The 14,098-nt window shown below is 40.8% G+C and overlaps 1 protein-coding gene across 1 annotated transcript; it reads right to left on the bottom strand.

The window, feature by feature from the left end:
* Positions 1 to 1,918: 1,918 nt before the first annotated feature.
* On the bottom strand, positions 1,919 to 14,029 carry CDO1 (cysteine dioxygenase type 1). Its single transcript, XM_033181493.1, has 5 exons — positions 13,312 to 14,029; positions 10,303 to 10,380; positions 8,297 to 8,451; positions 3,533 to 3,702; positions 1,919 to 2,651 (listed from the first exon to the last, which is right to left on the bottom strand). Exons 1-5 carry the CDS (start codon positions 13,479 to 13,481, stop codon positions 2,622 to 2,624), a joined length of 603 nt encoding a protein of 200 aa, XP_033037384.1. The 5' UTR covers positions 13,482 to 14,029; the 3' UTR covers positions 1,919 to 2,621.
* Positions 14,030 to 14,098: the final 69 nt, after the last annotated feature.

Genomic DNA, 14,098 nt, shown 5'->3' with positions numbered 1-14,098 from the left:
TTTAGTATAAACAGTATGATTCCAGCCCTCAATATTCCTTCTCACTCCTACAAAATCCTCTTGAGACCTTGATGCCATCACTGCCTTGCTTATGTGCAAACACCCCAGTGACCCAAGCAAACAGTAAGTTCTGGGAGAAGCAGTACATTGGCTCCTGCATAAATGTTGTTATGGACTGGAGGGAGCAGGCCAATTACAGAGGCAGGGAGGGTGGTGGGGCCATCGATAATGAGCCTCACATTCACAAAGTTCTTCACATTTACATTTGACCATCACTGTCATACACAGGGTATTATATCATTTATATGTGTTAAAGGTGCTATTAAGCACTTATGTATATGTATAAAACATGTAACTATACCATAATTTTGCTTTTTGTTATAATGGGATACAAAAAAAAAAAAAAAAAAAAAAGAGAAATGGCCCAGCCTTCTTTTACGTTAAAAGGCCTAAATATAAAGAGAATGAATTTTAGAGGATGACTGCTTGAGATCAAATCCTGGCTTCAATCCTAGCTCTGTAATACCTTGGCTAGATACCTTTTGGCAAGTTTCTTAACCGTGCTGAATATGTGTATATAGAGAGAGGAATTGTGTCCTAGGATGGATGGTAAGAGCCTCCCTCACACCTAATTTAGAGAATGATATATAGACAAGCTTTTTGGATTTCTGAGTTGATATTGTAATGGGATGTAACTCTGTGATCAGAAGAATGGTCTTCCAAAGGCACTGATATCTAATACTCAGAACCTAGAAATGTTATTTCACGTGGCCAAAAACAAAACAACTTCTCAGATGTGATTAAGGATACAATCTTGAGATGGAGACATTGTCCAGTTCCTCAAAGTGGAAAAGGGAAGTAAATGAGACATAGAAGGACTAAATCTACCATTGCTGGCTTTGAAGATGGAGGAAGGATGTTCAAGTCAAGGAATACTGGACAGTCTTTAGGAGCTGAGGGAAAAAGAAATCCACAAAACAAGAAAACAGATACTGCCCAGCCTACAGAAAGGAGTGCAGCCCTTATAATACTGATTCTAGTGCTGTGCAACAGACTTCTGCAGGGCTATAGAATAATACATCTGCATTACTTTAACCCACTAAGTTTGTGATAATGTGCTACATACAGCAGCAGAAATACACCAATTCATTAAGGTTACTTTTCAGAATTGTTAGTAGGCTCAAACAACTTATAACAATACCTAATATATAGTAAGCATTCAATAAGTGTTAATCTTTCTAAAGGATGAGAGGAAGCTAACATATAAATACTAATATGAGATATATAAACAATGTAACCAATGAGCTACACAGAAACTATTTTTAAAGGACTTTGCTAACTAAATTCCCAGAATTAATAAGCTCTAAGATTATGACAGATATTCCTAAAAAAGTTGCTTAGAGCAGGAAGAGCAAACTTGAATGCATATGCAGGCTTTGCAGGTAACAAATAATGGAAATAGGTGAGTTTGGGACTGCAGCAGATTGGAGGGCCGGCCCATTTAAGAGGCAAACCCTAGCCTAGCCAACTAATACCAATAAAAATGCAGTGCAGACCAAGTGTTCTAGATAATTCAAATTCTGAGCAGCTAGAATCCCTCAACTTCTACGAAATCTCCAGTTTTTAGATGTTGAAAACCAATCCATATTTAAACACATACATGTATAGACACACAATTTTCAGGCAAAACTGACCATGTCTGAGCCACACTATAGCCAGAGGCTCTCAGGTTGGTGTCTCTGACCAATTAGTGAAGATATTAATTAAGTCCAAAAAGGTAAGTTGTTTTGGAATGTTTTTTGGCTCTCTCATATTCTTACATCATAAAAGCATTTGTCACAGTGCTTTTGTACATCTAAATCTAAGAAACTGATTCATGGGAAGTTTGTATCATGTTAAGCAGAAAGGCAACTTCAAATTGTGTTCAAATCCACTTTATTAAAATTATTTTGCAATTTTAGCCGTACAAAATCTTTTGACTATGACCATGGGACACAGACGTGAGTTTATGTTTTGGTTTGTTGTGGTTTGGGGAGCATGTACTTTTCTAAATACTCTCCACTTCCTTTCATTACCCAACGGCAGAGTGCTGTCAGTTCCTCTCTATTATTCATAGAAAAGAGATTCGTAAGGTAAGACTGAAAAAATGAAATCTACAGATTCACAAAATTATCTTCCAATATTAAGAACATACAAAGTATACTAAAGACATCTACGTTTAGTCCTCCAGGTAACAAAGCAAGCATTTGATGTTTGAGGTTTCTGTTTTTACTTCTTGCTAATTACAGTTCAGAGACCAAAGTATTTCCAAAAGCTATGAAAACCCTCACTGACACTCCTAGTATGGATTCAATGGAATCAGAGGATAGAACTAGGAGAGCATGTGAAAACTTGCCTTTAAAAATCACAAGACTTTCTTTTCCTTAGTGGGACTTTTCTTCTGCAGTAGCTGAGGGCACTACTTGCTTACTTAATGCCTTATAATTAGCATCTGCCTTACAGTAGATCTAAGTATTGGCTTATTTAAGTACATTACTGGATAGCACATGGCAGGTAGCCTTTTTGTCCAAGGCAAACAGACAGCGAGGCTTAAAGTAAAACCTCAGAGGGTTTGGTGCTCCTTAATTGTTCTCCAATGAGCCCGAAGTTGCCTGAAAAAAGTGAAAAAAATAAAACTGTGTAAGAATCTTCACAAAAGACATTTTAGCTCGTTCTAAATAGTTCTGCTTTTGTAGCACTGTATGAAAACTCAGCAAGGGCAAGGGAGCCTTGTTGTTTTTCCTGCAATAAGAATATCTCTTAGGGTTTGGAATGTGGAAGATAAAGATGAAGTGGGGCAATAATGAGAAAATTCTGCCCTGGCTTCCCTCAGAGGCTGTGCTTTCACTAAGACTCCTAAGGATGGTTTTGGTCTCCATTTTCACACATTGTCTATTTCTGGATATTCTGATAATTAAATATAGACTATTCCTCTAAATGACAAACTTATTTCAGAGGTAGAAGACTGCCCTGCTATATTAGTGTTGGTTGCCTTTTTATTTTTAGGAGGAAATGCTTGTTTCTCAAGGAGGAATCTGTTAGTATAGTTTATTCTTATTTGTGGTATAAATGGCATAACAACTCTAAGAATAAGCAACCTTGGCAAACAAAACAGACAATTTTCTTTAGTTATATCATCAGAATAATCTTCACAAAAGTTGACTATGCAACTTATTCCTGTTGGCCCAGCAAATTAGACCTATGAATAGTAAGTCATGGTAGTAAGAGTTATATCAAATAATAGATTTCACTCTTATTTCCCAAGTAAATGAAAACATTTTAAGCACACATTTTGAAGTTTCTCAAATAATCTTTGGATCTAACATAGTAAGTTTCTAAAAATAAATTGAAGAGATAGTCTCTAAAGTTAAATAAAACAATCAAGATATATTGGGCCTTACCCATGAGTTAAGACTCATCTCATTCTTTGCATACATATAGTGTAATAGTGCCAACCTACAAAGCATTTAAACCTAGAAGAAATCATACTCACATATGGAGTTCTGATTCCAAATTTACTATGGAATGTCATGGTGACTTTGCTTTTATGTCCTGTTCTTTGATCAAAGGCATGGCACGTATCAAAAGGTGGACTGTACAAGTGAAGGCTCACAGCGAGTTCCGTATGGCTGATGTTCTCTACTCGATGTAAGCCAATGGAATCTAAACAATATCCAAGAGGGAGAAATAGATAAAGGAGCCTAGACAACAGCTGTAGGTAAAATTTCTGTGAGTCATCTGAGATCATGAATCAATTGTGATGCAAATGGAATAGATATTAGAATTGAACTTGTACTTAAAAGATAGTAAGTAACATGCATGCATTAGCCTCTGCTCCTTCCTGAAAACCCTCTCCAATGGCAGTAAAAAATTAAAAAGACATCAATATACAAAAACAAAATAGGAAAAGAGAAAACACTAACAAAAATTTGAAAGCTTGGAAAGTAAGATGGATAGCTTTACAGAGCAGAGAAAGCTAAAGCCTTAGCCATCCATGGGGAAAGTCAAGAAATAACCTGATTTATATCTTGAAACTCCGAACAGCACAGGAATTGACAGCACCAGGTACTTCCGGAAATGAGGGTAAAGATAGGGCTGTAGATAGAAGAACTGGTTTAAAGCCTGTTTAAGAAGTAGAGTCTCAAAACCCTTTTACCAATTCTCTCTCTTCTTTCTTTTCAGCAGCAGACTAAGATCTAGTCTCTAGGTGTAAGAGATCAACTTGAGACTGATGGCAATCAGGTGAAAAACAGATGAATTAAACAAAAGCTTCCATACTGGATGGTACAAATTCCTGCTTTAGTCATCACCTAGCTGCAAGAATGCTGCCAGACAAGATTTTTCTTTCCAGGCAGAAGATAGGAAGCAGCTTCTCAGAGAATCTGATTGGCTCAAGAAAAAAGCTTTAAAGATATTGTCACTGGAAGTTCCTGAAGGAAAAGGCTCTGCTAGACTATCAAAAAGTGAAATCCAGTTGACAAGCTCCACTCATGTTCAGGGTTACCAATTAGTTTTTTTGTTCTTGGTTTTTAAACATTAGCAAATCGCCAAGGTCACCAGACATTTGAGCAAGGCCTCTAGTATGAGAGACAGAGGTCAGAGCAAACAAAAAAGTAACCTGCAACAGACTACTCAGGGGAAGTGCTCAAAAGCCTATCATTAACATTTTCCCAGAAATAAAATACCATAAAAGGGACCATAATACAAAAAGAGGTTGAAGAAACAGAAACCAGAAAAGAGTTGGCAGGAAATGCTGAGGAAGACTCAAAGAACAAAAGGACAAAGACAGAAAATAGAAAAGAGAGAGAAAAAAAATAAGGAACCGTTCAAGAAGTTTAATATCTAAATAGGAGTTTCAGAAACAAAATTTTTTAAAAAATTCAAAGAAATAACCTGTGAATGTTTTCCTGAGGTGAAGGACATGAATTCCCAGATTTAAAAACCCACTGAGTACCCAGCACAATGAATGAGTCATCAAACAAGATACATCACTGTGAAATTTCAGAATACTGGGGATAGAAAGAAGGCACCAAAAGAGAAGGTCCCAAAAGTTTCTAGAAAGAAAAAAAAGGTTTCATAGAAAGATTCAAGAATTAGAATGGCACCAGATTTTTGTTTTGTTTTTGTTTAAAAAAAAAAAAAAAAGACAGGGTCTCATTCTGCTGTCCAGGCTGAAGTAAAGCAGTGGGCTCTTGGCTCACTGCAGGCTCCACCTCCCAGTCTCAAGTGATCCTCTCACTCAGCTTCCCAAGTAGCTGGGACTACAGGCACCTGCCACCACGCCCTGCTAATTTTTGTGTCTTTGGTAAAGATGGGGTTTCAACATGTTGCCCACACTGTTCTTGAACTCCTGGGCCCAAGCAATTCTTCCATCTTAGCCTCCCAAAGTGCTGGGATTAGAGGTGTGAGTCACCACACCTGGCCAGCACTAGCCTTCTGATAAGAACACTAGAAACTAAAAGACAAAGGAATTACCCTCATGGTTATGAGGGAAGATGTTTACCAGGTGATAATCCATACGTAGCTAAATTATCAATCAAGTTGTAAGGGTTGAATACAGAGATTTTTAAATATATGGGGTCTTAAAAATTTACCTTCCAAGAATCCTTTCTTGTGAGGCCATTGGAGCATATGCTCCACCAAAACAAGGGCATCAACCAAGAATGAAAAAAAATCATGAGATCAGGAAAGAGGGGATCCAGCCACAGGAAACAGCAAAGGGAAAGCTTGAGAGGATGCAAGCCTTACATTGTAAGGAATCTCAGGATCACAGCTCACCCCGGGCCTAGAGATCAACCAATCTGTGCTGAAGCAGTCAAGAGGCCCTGGGAGAGAGAGCCTCAAGAAGATTTTTTAAAACACACACACACACACACACCACACACAAAACAAAAAATCAAGATGAAAGACTCAATTAAAAATGTTAATAAACTTATATAGTTACAAGAAAGTTTCAGGGATTAATCAAGTAATGAATTTAGTGTAACTAATGTAGGCAACCCATGTGGCTTTGTGCTTTCTTCATGATCTAGCTCCATGAGTGCAAATCATAAAGAATGAAGCATAGAACCAGAAGACTTAAGTTCTACTTCTAGCTAATTAGCGAAGCTATCTTAGAACAAGTCACACCTTCTAGGATCTTTCATTTTTCTTATTTCTGAAACTGGGGCCTAATTCTCAGATCTGCAAATTCTTTGATCCTGTAGCTTGTTGCGTTCATAATATACTGACTTAAGCACAGTTTTGAAGAAATGTTCACCACTGCAGGTTCATGCATTATCTAATGCATGCTGACAATCCTGCAAGCAAAGACCCTGCAAAAACAAGTCACCCATCCTTTAGAGAAGCTCCTATTAATAATCCAGGCATTATTATTATCTTTTGGTCTTTGCTTCTTTTTCCTTTATGATCATGGTGTACCCTCTGTCACAGTAATACTGGACTTTTCTTGGTGATATTTATGAAGGACAGTTAGGTCCAGGCTCTGTTAACCTTTTGCCCATTACAATAGGCACCTAGGTCTCCTTGGCCAGTCCTCCCTTCTCCTCCACCCTATGTTGCATGCTGCTACTAAATCAATCAAGATATTCCCAATTACAACTCCGTTGACCAAAGTCCTTACTTTTAGCTGGTCTTGCAGGCCCATACCGTGAGCTCACTTTACTCTCCTGCTAATCCACTGACCAAACCCATTCTTCTTTCTTTACTTCCCCCAATGCTGGAATAGTTTCCATTTTTCACGATTGTACCTTCACTTGTGCTCTTCCTTGTACTTGAAACATCCTTCCCCCTGATCACTATTCATCTCCACCCCTACTCCTGCATCTGTAAGAATCAGAGGTTGAAAATTTGTGGCTTTTAAGTTATTGGGGTAATTAGTCTACAGAATAATTAACATATCCCACCCAATATTTTACTGATTGGCAGAATTTCATATAAAACACAGAATTTCCAACTTCTATGGAGAAAGAAACCAGGCTGATCTCACTGGAGCTGGGTGGCCACTGCCGTCACCTTAGTATGAGGCTTGTATACTCCAGTTCATACCAGGCCTCACCACAGCTTTATCCCTGATGTATATCACTTCCTTATCTGTTTGGATTCTATAGGATTTTGCATTGAAGACCCTTGAAAAAGCTTACGTATTCTTAAAGATCTAACCTGTTTTCACAAGCACTCTGACTCCAGCTGGAAGTAATTATTCTGAAAGGTGTGTGGCTTTATTGTGAATATACAGACAACAGACATTGTTCTTGGAAATCTGGTGTGCCTTATAGATAGCAACCCTCACATTATTTGGGTAAATGAATCAGAGCTTCCTGCCACATAGGAAACTCACATCCTTGTGTTATGTGAACGAGGGAAAACTTCCCATACCATCTGACCTTTGCAAGTAACTTGCATACAGGCCAAATATCGAGGCCAGTGAGATTTATGAAAAAAAAGAACTAGCTTTGCTTAAAAAAGTCCCCCAAAACTCTATAATACTTTATATAGGTGGGGTACATGCTGAGTAAGAGCATAGGTTTTTGGATCAAATTGCTTAGGTTCAAATTCTGGTTGCCACTTAGAAGCTCAGTGACCTTGGACAAATTATTTTATCTTCCTATGTACTGGCAACTTCATATGTAAATGGGAATAAAAAACTATCTGTCACATATACATTTTCATGAGCTTTTTGGAAAGTTACTATTCCTTTTAGGAATATGGAAGTTAATCACTGCCTCTCTTGAAAAGTATTTGGCTATCCCATATCTCATTTAGAAAAGATAATGAAATCTTGGTAAGATATGTATAAATCACTAGCCAATAATGTGCTTTGTAAAATTTCCCTGGATGATATTTTTTAGGTATGCTATACGTATTTTAGAAAAACAGAGACTAGCTAGAATTCTTAATTAGTTACAGAACATTTTGTTCTATTCTCTAACACAAAGCTAATGTTTCCAACTTGATCTCTTTTGTTGAAAGACTCCACTGAAGTAAATTCATATTTTATTTTAACTGTCTTGTCTTGGCAAGTAAATGACTTTTCAGTGGATACTAATCTGCATGCATATGTTTTCAATAAGTGATTCCAACCCAGGTGCAGGTTTTGTTAAAAAACAAAACCTGCTATGTTTAAGTAATTTCCAAAGTATTTTAAATCATGACTCATGATCCAGGTTTTACTGCATAAAAAGTGTAAGTAACCAATATTTCAGACAAAAGGTCATGGTTCTTCCCACTTGCCCTTAGAAAAAGAATAAGATGTTACCATTGATGTAGGCACACTGGTTTTCCCTCAAGACTCTTTCAGACTTCTTGACCATCTCATTGGATTTTTTGTCAGGCCAGGCAAATAATGTCTCCTTTAGATTTCCCTGTAGCATCTTCAGAAAGCAGTGGGAGTTGGTATGATCATGAATACTGCTACATGTACACAAAATGACAATCGAACTCAGTAGATGGTCTAGTATCCAGACCTGCAGTTAACAGTCTTCCCAGAACTGACACCTACACACCATCAATAAGCCATCTCCCCAGCCAAAATCCATTTCAGTTGAATTTTTAAAATGTTATCAATTTACAGTTCAACAATGTTCAGGGTAAAGTAATAATATGTCATCTATATCAATTCATATAAAAAGTACAATTTTGATGCATATCCCTACTAAAGAACAGTTTTATTAACTTTGTTATAGTACTTTGATAATAGAAACACAAAACCAGCAACATTTTATCTTCCCTCAAATACAGACAACTCACTTAAACTGGGCTAGAATTTGATTATGAAAGTACATTAGAGAAATTTTAGAAAGGATTAAGACAATCATCCATGGTAATTGTACCACATTGAGAAGATCCACTTAACATTTAATGCTTTTTTCCCCAAGGCTTTTCTCTTTTCTCCTTCCTTTGGGGAGCTGTAAGGAGAGAAGGTATCTGTATGTGTATTACCATCCTAAAGTTATACTGTACAGAAAATGTTAACACTGTGTCAATTTCGAGTGCTCTACCTGTGATTACCTTCCAACATTGGTGGGAGAAAGTTAATTGCATTTGAGGAAACAAAGGATTTATTTATGCAATCTTAGAGTAAATAGTATTTAACTATATGAGGCAGTCGTGGTTACAAGGTTAATTAAAATATATGTGTCTATATACATTTTGGGTATTCATTTCATACAATGAATTTTATTAATCTATATATGAACCATAAAAAGAATTTGTTTCCTAAATCCACAGAGCCTAGTCCCACTCTGGACATAGTGTGCTTTCAAAAATATTGACAGAATGAATGGAAACACTTCATTTCATATGAGTAAATAAATGCACTCTATAGACCTAACTTTCTAAACACTTATAAATTCATGTTTCCTTTCATAAAAATGGATCTAAATTATTGCTTTTACCATTCTCAAAAGACTGAGAAAGATAGTAATACTTAGTTGATAATAAGACTGTCAAACGTGAAACTAAAGACAAATTAAGGAGCTAAGTTTCAAGAAAACAGTATAAATTGCCTTTTCAGTAAAGAAACTGAATAATTAACTTGAAGTAGAAAGCAATTTTCTGAATTTGCAATGCTTTTCTAGCTTCTCCATCCTTTGGTCTTTGGTCCCACGATTGTTTACATACCTCAAACACCACAAATGTCAAGTGTAAACACAATTTCACATAAAATTTAACTCCACAGAAAACAGAGTATGGTTAACTTAAGGGGGTTACTTACCTTCTTTGATCTACTCTTCATTTTGGGGGCTGCTTTTAATATGTGTGGTGTATGCGTGAATGCCCTGTGCTAACTCTCATGAGAATTTTTGTTGGGATTAGGGAACATTATGAACAAGTAATTAGAAAATGAGGGCCGGGTGTGGTGGCTTATACCTGTATTCCCAGCACTTTGGGATGTCGAGGTGGGTGGATCACCTGAAGTCAGGAGTTCGAGACCAGCCTAACCAGCATAGTGAAACCCCCGTTTCTACTAAAAATACAAAATTAGCCAGGCAGGGTGGCGCATGACTGTAATCCCAGCTACTCGGGAGGCTGAGGCAGGAGAATCACTTGAACCCGGGAGGTGAGGTTGCAGTGAGCCGAGATGGTGCCATTGCACTCCAGCCTGGGCAACAAGAGCGAAACTCCGTCTCAAAAAAAATAAATAAATAAACAAAAAAAGAGATTTGTTAGTACTTGTAAGGCCTGTGGCTAGCCTGGTACTATACTTTTCATATGCTAGAAAACATGCGGTAATAAATATCTGTGAATGAATAGTTATTTTACCTGCCATGTCCTTCACCCCAACAGAGAATCATCAGATTAAATTTTCCATTTCCTTGATCCACAAGATTTCGGGTATACCTAAAAAAAAACCCAGTATATTCAGAAGTTTTAATTTGGTTGCTGAAACAAGCACTGGAAAAAGTAAGTGTGTCACCAAGTACCATTTATTCACAAATGTTAACATTTCCCCCTCTAAGCAATGTTGCATGCAGTTTTCTAATTAGAAATCCAACATAAATGAAAAATCCTTTTTCACAGTTAATTTTGAACTGCTGCATTTACAGAGGTAGCTGCTCAGTTTTAATTAATGGCACGGGAAAAATAACAGGAAAAAAACTGAAATTGCATGTTTCTCAATGTGACGGCCTCAAACTGCTGGAGTAAGTTTCTCAGAGAAAAGTATTTCCAAAGTGCATTACTGGTTCAGGCAAGAATGTTGCTATTGTATTTTTTTTCTTCTTTTTTCTTTTTCTGCCTGTAGCTAAATCAGGACTTGAGAAACAAGATTTCATTAAATAGCTGTTCTAGAATTCTTAGTTTCACTAAAACCTAGACACAAACCACATTCAAAAGCCCGTATAACGAAAAGTCTTCTGTGGGGGTTGATCTAAGTACCAGAACAAAGAAGACTACATTAGTGAAGTAAATAAGACTCTAAACCTCTTACAATTAGGAGAAACCAGTAACTGGCAAACACATACACACAGACACACATACCACAACCAACCATCACCACCACCACCACCACCACCACCAAACTGCAAACCACGACCATAACGGTAGCACCAGGAAAAAAGCAAAATCAACATCAGCGTTTCTATTGGTCCAAGGTGTACTGTTGACAGCATCTAGTTAGCAAAGTTTCATAATTATGACATTCATTTAGGCTGTCACGTTAAAGAAAAGGGGTCTTTACTCCATTTTTGTGGAGTTTTTGTTCCCTTGGTCATCAGTTAACCCTTGTCTAGCAATCCCCTTCCTGTCCCATTCCTCCCCACCCCCAGGTGCCCAAAGAGCACGATCCTATTAAGTGCTTTTTAGCCTCAGTTTTCTCTTCTTTGTAGCTCTTTATGACCTAACAAGAAGTTGTGCACAAAACCTTCAATTCACAGTAAACTGAGTTCCTGCAGAAGGAACTCACAAGTCTTAGGATAATCTTTCTTGCTTCTCTAAGGCTTCTTTCAAAGAATTCACAGCCTGGCCCACCCTGGAGCATACTGTGTCTTGATTCTTCTGCACTGGCCCTCACGAAGTCAGAGAACAGAATCCTTCACAGAGCTAGGCATTTATTTAATGCAAAAAATACTGTAGAATTGACTTCTCTCCCATCTCCTGTCTTCCCCCAACTGCCCACTCAGGACTACATCCATTATGTTAATGAGCTGTACTTCAGATATCTGTGAAAAGACCAATCAACCCGACTGGTTGCCCTTCAAAAGGTTTCGAGTTTGTCAATCAAGACTACTTCAAGGTCCTTGAAAATACACTTGTTCTAAAGATTAAAGATTAAAAACGGTTACAACCTGTCCTGGTTTAATAGTGGTTTAGAGTGTAGGCTCTGGAACAATAATGCTAACCTTGCTACTCAATAGAAGACCTTGTGCAAGTTTTTCAACCTCTTCATTGCCTACCATTCTTCATATGTGTCAAGTAACTGGAAGAGTATCTGTCCGATAACAAATCTTCAATTACCTGGAGCAAATGCAAGAAAATTGAAAAGCTAGACTCTCTGGTAGCTTTCGCCGCTACAGAAGCGCTCTACCATGAACTAAGCTGACAGGAGCCAAAGGAATTTCCTCAAGTCACTTGTATATGAAAAATGGGATCCTTAGTGGGCTTCACTTTTTCTATTTCAAATCCTAAAATACAGTTGAAACCGCCCATGCCAACAAAACTTTACCAAACATCCTACCTGTTCAACAGTGACTAAAAGAACCTGTTCCCAAGAAAAACAAACTTACTTCTTTCCTTATTTTCTTTCACTCACCCCTTTCTCCCAACCTTAAACCCAAAAAAACCATAAAGACTGATGGGCTGGCTGCTCAGAAAAAGTAGAACCTCTCACACTTCGGGGTGATTAAATTTTACCTCTGGCCCCGGAGGACTGGTCGAGAGATTCCACTTAATCACCAAGCCAAGCAGGGGCTGCAAAAAAGTCAGCTCACCAGGGCACGTCACTCAAATACATGTGGGAAGTAGGAGTCTTTAATTTACATTGCGGATACTCAGAACCAAGGATAAGAGTAATCAGATCGTTTGGGGGCTGAAAAAAAACGACGGTCGAATATTCAATTTGCGAAACCTGGCAGTGGTTTGAATAAACCCGCAGTCGGGGAAGCTGGTCTGGGAAAGGGAACAGCAGAAATTGCGTAGTGGCAGGTGACGGCCACAAGACGCTCTTTTACATGAGTAAAAACGCCCGCTGTAAGGTGCCCGATTGCAGGCGACAGAAGGCGCAGTGATGGAGAACTGACGTGGTGACTTGTCTTCTTTATCATCACCCACTTCTACCGACGGCTGATGTGGTGCTCTCCTGGGAGCCCCCTCTGCTAGTACCGCCAGACAGTTCCTTAAGGCGCCAGGCGGGCCCGAACCCGAGTGCGGTCTCTCCGCATCTCCGCGCCGGGGGCTGACGATGGCTTGGGAGTGTGGGCATCGCTCCCGAGGCCAGGGGCAGGAGGACTGGCAGTTTAGAAGCAGAGGGGTTTGCGGGAGAGAAGAGAACAGAAAGTCTCGCAGGCGCGCGGCGGCCTCCCTTCCCAGCGCCTGCCCGCAGTCCCCGGCCCGAGGCCAGCAAGGCCAGTATGATCCACCTTCCGCCTGCGCTGCGGCCGCGGAGCCCCAAGCCAGTCGTGCCAGCCCCGCGGCTCGCCAGCGAGGGGGCGAGCGGCGGGCGCAGCGCGGCCGGAGCCTCCCGAGCCGGTCACCCTGGGCTGCGTCCCCCACGTCCATGCCCCCGCAGACCAGGCGAGTGGGCGCCGCCCGGCATGGAGGCTGCAGCGCGCTCACCTGTACTGGTCGAACTTGGCGTACATCGCCCACTCGGTGGGGTCGCTCTCGTAGGCTTCCATGATGGCCTGCACCTCCTCTACATTGACCTCATCGCCGGCGAAGAGCCGGTGCAGGATGCGGATCAGGTCGGCCAGGGTCCGTGGCTTCAGCACCGCGGTCTGCTCCATCTGGTGCGGAGCCGGCGGTGTGCGCGTCTCGCTGCTGCGCTGCGGTGGAGCCGAGCGAAACCAGGAGCCGGGGGCGAGGGAGCCCGACCGCTCGCCAGACCGCTAAGCAGACCCACGCGCAGACCCACGCGCAGACCCACGCACAGACCCAGCGCTCGAGGGCCGAACGCAAGGGTGTCGCCGCAAGGACAGCAAGAGACCCACCCCCACGCCGCTGGCCGCGCAGTGGATCCGGGCCCGTGGCAGACGCGGCCACACATACATCAGGTTCAGATCTCTGGGGTTCACCCTCCCGGGCCCCTTTTAAGCGCTTGGAGCCACTAGGAATGTACCAACGGCCCTCGGAGGGTGGAGGAGGCGGAGAGCCACCCAAGAAAGAGGGCGGAGGCGGGGAGACCCTGCCGACACCTTCCACGCGCGCATGCCCCGCTTCCCCGGGCTCCGCGCCTTCCCAAGAGCCCCGTTGTCTCCAGCGTCCCAAGGCTCGCGTGGGCTCCGCGCATTCTCTCCCCCACTTTTGCGGCGCGTTTTAGCCTCTCCCCGCTCCACCTCCGCCGCTGTGGTTCGCGACGCTGGGACGTAGACAAAAAGGGTCGGCGGAGATGGCCGCGGGGGCG

Source organism: Trachypithecus francoisi, unplaced genomic scaffold (assembly GCF_009764315.1).
Source record: "Trachypithecus francoisi isolate TF-2019V2 unplaced genomic scaffold, Tfra_2.0 Lachesis_group2, whole genome shotgun sequence".
Taxonomy (NCBI): Eukaryota; Metazoa; Chordata; class Mammalia; order Primates; family Cercopithecidae; genus Trachypithecus; species Trachypithecus francoisi.
This window is presented reverse-complemented; position numbering and strand designations above follow the sequence as displayed.